Source organism: Talpa occidentalis, unplaced genomic scaffold, assembly GCF_014898055.3.
Source record: "Talpa occidentalis isolate TD23 unplaced genomic scaffold, MPIMG_talOcc4v2.1 talOcc4.6, whole genome shotgun sequence".
Classification (NCBI taxonomy): Eukaryota; Metazoa; Chordata; class Mammalia; order Eulipotyphla; family Talpidae; genus Talpa; species Talpa occidentalis.
In genome coordinates this window covers 41486655-41497857 of record NW_023604972.1, presented here as the reverse complement: position 1 = coordinate 41497857, position 11203 = coordinate 41486655, and the positions used below count along the sequence as shown (strand labels likewise).

Genomic DNA, 11203 nt, shown 5'->3' with positions numbered 1-11203 from the left:
ATGAAAAAAACTAGCAACAACAAATGTTGGCGAGGTTGTGGAGAAAAAGGAACTCTTCTGCACTGCTGGTGGGAGTGCAAACTGGTCCAACCACTATGGAGAGCTGTGTAGAGATTTCTGGACCTACTAAACATAGAGCTTCCATATGATCCAGCAATCCCACTCCTAGGTATTTACCCAAAGGACACAGAAACATCAATTCCAAAGAGCACCTGCACCCCTATGTTTATAGCAGCACTATTTACAATAGCTAAGCTTTGGAAACAACCCAAATGCCCAAAAATAGATGACTGGATCAAGAAGATGTGGTACATATACACCCTGGAATATTACTCAGCATTCAAAAAAGATAAACACATGCAATTTGCAGCAACATGGATGGCGCTGGAAGGGACCATGCTCAGCGAAATAAGCCAGAAAGAAAAAGAAAAATACCGGATGGTCTCACTCATAGCAGGAATCTAGAGAACTTAAATAAGGGACCAGGAAAATGAATAACTATAAGAAAGTGAAAATCAAAATCAACAAAAAACTATGAACCAGAGACAGTCTATGGGGGGTGGGGGGGTGGGGAGGGGAGGGATTAGGGTCAAAATAAGGGGGTTGCAATTGTATGGGGAATATAAAAAAAATTTATTTAAAAAAATTATATTATCCTAAAATATACTCATTATATAGTAATAGAGAGAATTTTAGCTGAAATGCTCCAAGAATTGTCACTAACTTCTGTGATTTCAGACAACTCATTTAACTCTGCTAGTGGTTACCTGGATGACTTCAAGTTATTTCAAAAAATGTTATGTCAGTGCTGCAAAGAGTAGTGGACAGTCTTCTATCATATTTAATAACAGTGAATGATGAGTATAAGCTAATTGTAATGAGTTGGCTTCTCACTCTTTTCCTTATTGCATAAAATATCTAGTCTGCAATATTTTAAGGTAATCCTTATTTGTAGTAGGTTTAAACAAAGAGGAGGGCAAATTTTAAAATAAACAAAGAGGCAGTATGACAGAGAGAGACACAAACACAGAGACAACATCTGAGTTTATACATGAGAAGTTAATAAATGAGAAGTATAGTTTATACTATAAAAGAGGGAGGAAATGTGCACAATAATGCATTAAATAAATTTTAGCAAAAATTAACAGTGGAAAATATCCTATGTATACCGTGACTTTTGCAGTTGAACAAAGTTAATGATTAAAATCTCCTAGGTTTTCCACCACATTCTCCCCATTCTGTCTATTTGCCTTGATTGATGATATTTTCTTTTGTGAGCCAAGGATGACTGCACTTGCTTCTGTGTAAAGATTAATAATTGATTAGCTTGCAGTTGCAAGTTCTTAGTAAAAGGAATTGGTTCGTTTGGGCTGCCATTTTTTACTGGGTTACCTGGAGGACTTGCCAGCAGGAAAATGAAGAGGGTCCTGGTTCTCCTGCTCATTATAGCATGTGTGCATGCTTTAGAGAGAGGTAAGACTTTCTACGGAATGGCCACTGACAAGAACTCTTAGTAGTCTGATTTTGATACCATTTAAAAAAAATTACACAAAAAGGTGAAAAAAATATTGGCAAATCTTGGGAGAAGAAGATTTAAAGAGGGATTAATCTGAACTCAAATGAGCCATATAGTATTCAACTGAATAACACCCCCAATCAAGAATCTGGTGAAAGAAAGAAAAATTGAATAACTTGTCATTCATCCTTACCTATATTCTGATAACCAAGATCTGGAAAGTGGCTTTAAAATAGAAATTTAATTGTTAAAACAATAATGCAACCGGAGATTGTGACCTATCACTGAACATTTTTTAGAACTCTAAACTTTATTAGCATTGAAAGCATAAGATACCAGGCCCACAATGCATTGAAGTCAACTGAGATTTCTTTGATCTTCAAGGAATACTGTACCTTCAATATCTGAAGCAGCAATATAGTTTCTAAAATATCCCACATTAAAAATTTTAATAGAAATGAAACATTGAGATAAGCGAGTTGTTTTTCATTTTGAAGTTATCCTTCAAATGGTGTCTTTACCTTTGAGCAATGTTTAAAGACATTTTATAAATGCTAGAAACTGAAGTTCTGTGAGTTATTACAACTTTATGAATTTTGCAGCTTGGGAGCTTTCTGTAATCAGTTTCAATTTACTTTTCTGGGTGATTCTTTAGTGCTTATGAGGGAATCTGTTTTCTTTCTGTTTTGAAAAATGAAGATTTTCATTTCATGCTGTCACCTACAGTCTCATCCAAGTCACACGTTATTATTCATATTAATAGCATATTTAATCATTGGAATAAAATGTCTACACCTCGGGCAAACATCAGTTATTAACTAACATGAATAACCTTATTCCTGGCTTTTTCTTACTCTTTTTACATTCACTTTTCCTTGATCACTTGTCATTAAATATTTATTAAATTTTGTCTTAGTCATCCATAGATCCTTTGCTAAGCTGTAAACCTTAATTAAGACAACACATTCTGAGATCTAGTGGAATATAAATTAGTGAAACAAAGTGTGTCCCTTAAAAATCTCTGATTAGGTCAAGATGATATCCCCTGAGATATAGAAAATATATTTGTAAATAATAAGAGTCCAATATTTGGGAACAGCAGTCCTGACTTATTTGTTCTCTAATCTGTAATACCTGAGTGTGACTCAATTACCAATTCAGTGATACCTGAAGTTAGGTATACTCTCTTGGCAGTAGGTTACAGACAATACAGATTTAGGGGCTTGGAAGGAAACTTGAATGGTTGGGTGAATGTTTTGGGTTGAAATTCTTTCTGACTGTCACAGTTCTAGATTACTGACCAACTATCCACAGCCATATAAGCAAAACACCTTTTCTAAAGTGTATTTCACTCAAGATTCACTTGGAAAACATTTCTATGACCACACATGCTTGAGAAATCAGCCATACATTAGTCCTCGTTTGGTTCACTGTCAAAGTCTCTGCTGTCGAAAGGTTCCAGTCAGTCCTACACAAAGAAACCTTACTTAACTCGGAGATTTTAATTGTATCATTTTAACTGAGGTTACACTGGCTTAAAATACTGTATAAATTTAGGGATAAGGCTTCACACCTCTTCTGAAATATGTTACCACAACACAATCACCACCAAAGTTCCAATAATCTCTACTATAGTTCCCCCATTATTTTTCTCTTGACTCTCATCAGCATCAATTCTGCAATCAGACTTTTAGTGTTTGTTTTGGTTTAGGTTTTTGTTAGTTCCTTTGTCTTCTTTATATTCCATATAGAGTGAAATCATTCAGTATTTGTTTCGCCCTCTAATTTGTCTCACTTAGCATAATCTCCAATTCCATGTTGTCTCAAATGGCAAGATTACATCATTTTTATAGCTCAGTTATTCTACTGTATATATATATATATATACCACATATTTGTAATCCACTCATCTGTCATTGTACACTCAGGCTGTTTCCATAACCAGGGAATTGTACGTAGCAGTGCAATGAATCAAATAGAAAAGCACATTCTTTCAAATCAGCATTTTTTGCATTATTCAATTAGATAACTAGGAGTGGAATGCTAGATCATGTGGCAGATCTGTTCACATTTTGAGAAGCCACCATACTGTTTTCCCTAAGTGTTAGACCAATCTACATTCCAACCAATGGAATATAAGTGTTCCTTTTTCTCCAGACCCTCAATGTTTCCAGTCTTTTTGACATCAGTGGGCATATCTCATAGATTTGAGGTCATATCTCATTGTGGTTTTGATTTGCATTTCCCTAGTAAGTGTTGAGCAGTTTTTCATGTACTTTTTGTCCATCTGTATTCCCTTTTTTTTTTTTAAGATTTATTTATTTATTTATAAAAGAACTGGGGAACAGGCCAGATGTGTGGGAGGATGAGAGGATTCACCAGAGACAGAGCAGGGAACAGAACAGGCAGACTGACGAAATACACTGCAGAGGGGAGCAGTGGGCGCGACAGGAGAGGTCTGCTGCACCATGTGGGACCCTCGCTGGCTGCCTGGGATCGAACCAGCGTTGCAGATGCTGCAGACAGCTTCACAGCGCTGCACTCAACTGCCTGTGCCACCAGGGGAGGCCCCATCTGGATTCCTTTAGAGAAAATATCTATTTAGGTCTTCTGCCCATTTTTTGATCTAGTTATTTTTCTTTTTGTTCAATTGTATGTAGTCTTTGTAGATCTTGAACATTAACCCAGAATTTTTCAAACATATTGGGCACTTTACTATATCTTGGAAACTCTTAGGTCTAAAATCTTAGGTCTATTTCTTGGAAATATCTTAGGTCTAAAATTCAGGTCTATGGCTCAATATAAATATTAGAATTAATTAGTTCAATTCAGTTCTATCTAATGGCTTTGAGGATTCCGTGTACAAGCCTAAGCCTAAGTCTGGATATTCTCAACAAAATATCCACTTTAGTTACCCCATGAAAAGCAAAAAAAAAAAAGAAAAGAAATTAAAAAATGGTGTTTGAATAATGCCTCCACTTGACTTATTTTTCCAGGACTGAAATGGATGTAGCACTAATTTAAAATGTATCTGTTCCTCTCCCTCTCCCCACCAAAAACAAACATCAATTGCTAAGGGAAAAAGCGTCATTTTCAAAAACTATTGGTAAGAACAGGGCATCATAAACATTTTCCTTTTAGCTTTAAGCATTTACTTTTCAGCATGCATATTTTTACGAAACATGATATCAAACAACAAACGGAAAGCCTCCTTTGGGTGGTAGGTGAGTTGTGTTTTTCCTTCTCTCACTTGCATGTGGGAGGCCTAGACAATTGTGGGATACCCAATCTCCCAAGCACCACTAAACCTCTCTTTTCTATGTGTTATCCCTTCTTCAGTGACCCCTTTAAAAAAAGTTACCCTAACTTTGATTCAGGAACATAGTTGTACAGAATGTCAGAGAAGTAATTCAGGATAAATAGATACCCTGTTTTCCCAGGCATGTCTTTATAGCCTTGCTTAAAACCCACATAGTAGATAGTGACCTAGGATTTGAGATCTACAAAATGAAAAGTCATACAGTCATACAAAGATCTAGAATCTGTTTCAAATTGTAGGAACTAAGTGAAAAAGTCCTGAGCTTGGAACAAACATGACATGATCCACACTCAAAGGTGGCAAAGATAAAGGGCAAAGCTTAGCCAGAAGGATCTTTAACCTCCCTGGAAATCAGCAGCAATGTGACACCACATACAGTGTCAGGTATGGACTCTCCATCATGTGTGGAGTGTGGGGATATATTTGCATACTCTAAAAGGTCATGAGATTAATCTAGATAGGAAAGTGATAAAAATCTTTCAAAGCAATCAATTACCCTCTCCCCCAGCACCTAAGTCACCTAATTTTTTTTAAGATTTATTTATTTATACAAGAACTGGAAACTGGAATGTAGGCCAGAGATGCGGGGGTGAGAGGATTCACCAGAGACAGAGTGGGGAGCAGAACAGGCAGATCTACTGAAATACACTGCTGAGGGGAGCAGCAGGCGAGACAGGAGAGGTCTGCTGTGCCATGTGGGTAGAGCCCTGGCTGGCTGAGGATCGAACTCATGCTGCAGAGACTGTGGATAGCTTCACAGTGCTGTGTTTAACCCCTTACGCCACCAGGGAGGCCCAAAGTCACCTAACTTTTGCTGATTGCTACCCCTTTAATTTTTCCCCAGTTCACTCTGCCCCAACCATACCGGCCTCCACACCACCCACACTCACTGTACACTCACTGTACACTCTCTGCACAGCTCCACCCTCCTCATAGAACATCCATTGGTGATGCTCATGGGCTCACCTCCCTCACAGATCTGCTTCAAGTTCACAGAGGGGACCCTGCCCACACACTTCAAACAGCACCAATGCTTTTTTTAACCAATGCTTTTTTTTCTATTTTCTTATGTGTTCTATTTTTCTTTTTAGCATTCACGTTACCTTGTTACCAACTGTTCATTTGCATATTGTAACAAGTGTATAAAATATAGAACATAAGCTCCATGAGATCAAGAACTTTATCTTTGTCCCTTGCTATAATTGCCAGTCTGGTAACAATGCTTACCATATAGTAAATGTTCAGTATTTCTGTGTGTGTAATATCACAAAATCAGGATTATCAGAGTTATCTACCTCATATGGTACTTTTGGTATTTAAGGAAAAGTAAATATCAACCAGGACACAAGATACCCTAGATGGAGTAAACGGCTTACAAATGTTATTTTGTATTATATAACTTAGTAAAGTAAAATAGAATAGAATAGAATACATTATAATGTAACATATTAGAACCTCCACTGTGAAGCACTGGCTAGAATTTATATACTGAATAAAATATCTAATATTTTGTTTACAAGAAGCCAGCATGTTTGGGCCTCCCCTGGTGGTACAGTGGTTGAGCACAGCACCATGAAGCTGTCCACAGCCTCTGTAGCACTGGTTCCATCCTGGCTGGCCGGTGAGATACCCACATGGCATGGCAGACCTCTGTCTCTCCCTCTGCTCCCCTCTGCAGTGTTTTCGGTCTGTCTGCCTGTTCTATTCCCTGCTCTGTCTCTGGTGAATCCTCTCACCCCCCTGCTTATCTGGCCTGTACCCCAGTTCTTGTAGGCATGAATAAATAAACTTAAAAAAAAAAAAGCCAGCATGTTTAAAATCACTTATTTTTCTTGTTTCAGATAAAATCAAGACTACCATGTTTAAAAGGTTCTTTTTTCCCCCCTTTCCTCTTTCTTTTTGCTTCTAGAAACACCCAAATACCTGCTACTATCCATTATAGCCCCTGCATCCTTGTTCCCTCTCCCCACTCTCTTCATCTCCAATAACATTGTTTTGGTTTTCAATGTGCACTAGTTCATTTTTATTTTGTTTTGCCCATTTATCCACATTGTTTCTTCGAACTGTGCCTGTAGGTGAAATCATCCACTAGTTGTTTTACCTGATTAATTTCACTTTGCATAATCTCCCAGTTCCTTCTGTTTTGCTGCAAATGGCAAAATGCCACCTTTCCTTATAACTGAATAATATTCCATTGTGTGTTTGTGTGTGTGTGTGTATATATATATATATATATATATATATATATATATATATATATATATTCCATGTGTGTGTGTGTGTGTGTTTCCCCCCAGCAGGGGGATTGCTGGGTCATAAAGTAGTTCTACTTTTTTGAAGAAGGTCCATACCACTTTCCAAAATGGCTGCACCAATTTACATTCCCATCAACAGGCTATAAGAGTTCCTCTTTCTCTACACCACATCCTCTGCAACATTTGTTATTAGCAATCATTTTGGTGTAAGCCAAATGTGAAATGATACCGCATTGTGGATTTGATTTGCATTTCCCTACTAAGTGGTGGACATTCTTTCAAATGTCTATTGGCCATCTGTATATCTTTGGAAAGGCGACTATTCAGATCTTCTATTTTCAGTTGGGCAATTTGTGGGGTTTTGTTGTTAAATTGGATGAGTTATTCATATGCCTTGGATATGTGGTGTACAAATATCTTCTCCCATTCAGACAGTAGGCTGTCCTTTCAGTCTACTGAAATTTTCTTTGCTTACTCACTTTTGTTTCTAATAGCTTTATTTTGGTGTCTTTGGAATTATATATATACACGCTTACATGTATACACATACACATATACATTATGTCATCTGCAAATAACAATTTCACTTCTTTTCAAATTTGCATTTTTTTCTTTTTTTCATTTTGTTTTATCACCAATTAAATAGAAGTGGTGAAAGTTGACATCCTTGCCTTATTTCTGGTCTTAAAGGAAGAGTTTTCAGTTTTTCACTGTTGAGTATGATGTTTGGCTCCAGGGTTGCAATTTATGGTCATTTTGTTTAAAATCTTTTGGATAAACTTATTTCATCCTTACAACACTATGATGAGTTGCTACTATTAGTCCCCATTTCATAAATAGAAGAAAACTTAGGAAAAGAGAAGCTAAGTAACTCACCCAGGCAAATGAGCTGGTATGTGGCAGAAACAGAATTTTAAGTCAGTAACTTGTGGTTAAAACATTGCTCTCAATCACTGCTTTGCCATCTCTCATGAGACAGATACTTGGAATACAATCTTTCACTAATGTAAGACCAAGTATAAAAAAAATAGCAAGTCACTACAACCGATGAAAAGGAATTAAGCAAAATTCATGCTGCTAACAAATAAAGAGGTAAACTGAAGATATCTTAACATTTTAAAAATGAATTTATTAAGGATTGCAGCAGAACTGCAATCCAGGACATGAAAACTATACAAGTCCATTGATGGTTTAGCATAACCTATATTTATGCACAGGGAAGAGGGGAGAGTTTAGCTGGAGTCCTTTAAATTAAAAAAAAAAAAAATGGAAATCTGCCCTGAAAATTCCAAGCAGATAAATCTTAGTCTGTTCAGTTATACAAATAAAGCGCAATTAATCCATTTTATGAGACCAATCCCACATGGACATTTATTGCCTATGCCCCAAGAAGCCATACACAAAATTTCCCAAAGTTGATATGAGGCAACAACATTTGATTAACTCCCTATCATTTAAGAAATTTCAGAACTACACTGTGAAAATTTCCATCACTGTGAAAAATAAATAAACATTGCTCTAATCACATGAGCTGCTTTGTAATAATACACCCCCGAATTTCATTCTATGTTTTGGCTTAAGTGCTCCCAGCTTGGAAATGATTCTTATGGTGTGTACATAATAAACCTCTACCAATTATTTTGGAGATTCATTAGTTTTGCTTTGGCTTTTTCTGAACTTTTGACAAATCTAAGCTGCAAGATTTGGGACTCAAACATTGGACAGATTCTGGTGACTGTCCATAGTTTGAGGGATTGTCTATAAATCAAGCATTTATGAGAAATCAGTGTCTCAGTTCTTGTCAATCCTTACATTTTATTTTCAAGGGCACATGCATGGTATTTTCCATTTTTTATGCTCTGGGTCTATTTTAGAAAGAATTTCTTTCACACTGCCTACAATAGCCACCCATAACTGGCCTAAGGTTCAATTCATGCCTACTCCACATAACTGACTCTGTCTGTTCATTTCCCTGTTTATTATCCTAGCATTAACATATCTGAATCATTTATTTTCAGTCACGTATTACCTTCTACATTCTGTACATTTTAACTCTGAAATGAAACAGGCTTTGTACTGATCATTCTACAGAAAGGTCCTCAGTATTCCCTTTTGTCTCTCTCTATCTAGTTCAAGGACAGTGAGCTCTCTCATATCCATTACATTTCTACAACCATACATAGTCTTTGTCAGACCCTTTCTCCCCTTCACCTAGCTATTGTAATAGTTCCTGACCAAATCCTCACCTCCCTTTCCTTTCCCAATCAATTCATATTATCAAAATGTAATATAAAACCTGACATGTCATAAGTGAAGTCCAAAAATAAAATATATAAAAATCAGAATCATTATTGTAAATTTCATGAAATGATGGTGAGCTTGCAGTGAGCTGATGGGATTCTGTGGATCGAGATGCTAGGATTTTAGCTTCTGCTTGGAATCACCTATGATGGGTAGAACCTTAGGTTAAATATTAATGAATGTATGGTAGACAGAAAAAGAACCTCCCAAAATACCCACATCCTAATGCATGGAATCTCTGAATAGGTCAAGTTACATCTCAAAGGGGAATTAAGATTATAGATGGAATTAAGAATGCCAGTCAGATGACCTTTAACAAAAAATTATTCCAGCTTATCTGGGGACAACTTAATCATACACCTCTTTAAGGTAGGAAAGGGAAGCAGGAGAGAGTCATTCAGAGGAAGATGTGTCAAATAAAAAAAGGCACATGTGCAAATTACTGGCTTTCAGGAAAGAGGAAAGGATGTGGAGCAGAGAAATATGAGTCAGTTCTAGAAGCTGAAGCAGCAAGGAAATGGATTCTTTCTGAGAACCTCCAGGAAAAACAGAACCTTGGGGACATTGATTTTAAACCAGGGAGAAATCTGTATAAACCCAGTAGAACTGTGAGATAGTAAAGTTACATTGTTCAAGTCACAAAATTGTGGTTATGTGTTATAGTAGCAGAAGTTGTCTAAATGTTTCTGCTCCTACAGCTTACAGAGACTTCCAGGAGCAAAGAATCATTGAGTCACTCTTTTCAGACAACCATTTTAATGGCCAGGTTCAGGAAGAGTTGGCCAAGGATGACTCTGTGGTACAAATTAATTCATCCCTCTGCTTCCTGGTTCTTTCTATTTTCCTCTTTTCTTTCATATTCCTCTGACCAGAAAGTACTTTAGGTTACCACCTAAGAGAAAGATCAGGGCAAGTCATATCACAAGGATATATAAAATCTGATACTCTGTTATTTTTGGATTTGAATACAAAAGAGCTGCTAACATTCACTGAATATTTATGACATATTAGACATTTTTTCATAGGCTAGCCTTATGAAGGTACTACTTAAATCCTATTAGATACAACTGTTTCCTCGTTACAAATGAGAAGACTGAGGAGGAACAGAGAGGATAAATATCTTGCCCACGGCCTTACTCCCTGGGGTATCAGGAATTCAAATCCAGGTGGTCTGCATTCAGAATGTCTTCCTTAAATCAAAAAATATAGCCTCATGTGGATATGGGGTAGGGTTTTTTTGTTTGTTTTGGGGGGGTTTTTTTGTCCTCATGCAGTCAAAGTGTCATTAAAGTTTAATTTGACTTGCTGTTAACACTGGAGCTTTCCCATAAAAATTCAGATTTCTAGTTTCTCTGGAAGCGTTAAAAGATGTGATAATAAGAGCCAAATTTTCACATGGCAACCATGAACTAGAGTTCAACTGTGACTGCCCCTTTTGGAATAGAACTATAGAACCACTGACATTTTCCTTTCTTTGCCTGAAGCAAATTGTTAAGTTATGCAGTCCTAGGTCATAACAGCATTTGAATTTGCTGTCCTTAGTGTCTTTGTAATAATTTAAGACTGAAAACCATTTAAAGAAAGCAGTAAGTTAAGAAGTGATTGTCTTTTCAGAAAAAAAAACAGGTGGGTCTCCCCGGTGGCTCAGTGGTTGAGCGCTGGGTTGCGACGCTGCCCGCGGCCTCTGCGGCGCCGGTTCAATCCCTGGCTGCTCCCCGGCCACTGGAGGAGGGTCCCACATGGCGTGCAGACCTCTCCTGCCGCCCGCTGCTCCCCTCAGCAGTGTACTTCGGTCCTTCTGCCTGCTCTGCA

General features: G+C 37.3%; 1 protein-coding gene across 1 annotated transcript in view; it reads left to right on the top strand.

The window, feature by feature from the left end:
- The first annotated feature begins 1401 nt into the window (after positions 1 to 1401).
- Positions 1402 to 11203, top strand: part of GC (GC vitamin D binding protein) — a 40952-nt gene continuing 31150 nt past the window's right edge. The window contains exon 1 of the mRNA XM_037529797.1: positions 1402 to 1473. Within this exon, the coding sequence (XP_037385694.1) occupies positions 1416 to 1473 (58 nt within the window). The 5' untranslated portion in view covers positions 1402 to 1415. The remainder of the gene's footprint in view (positions 1474 to 11203) is intronic.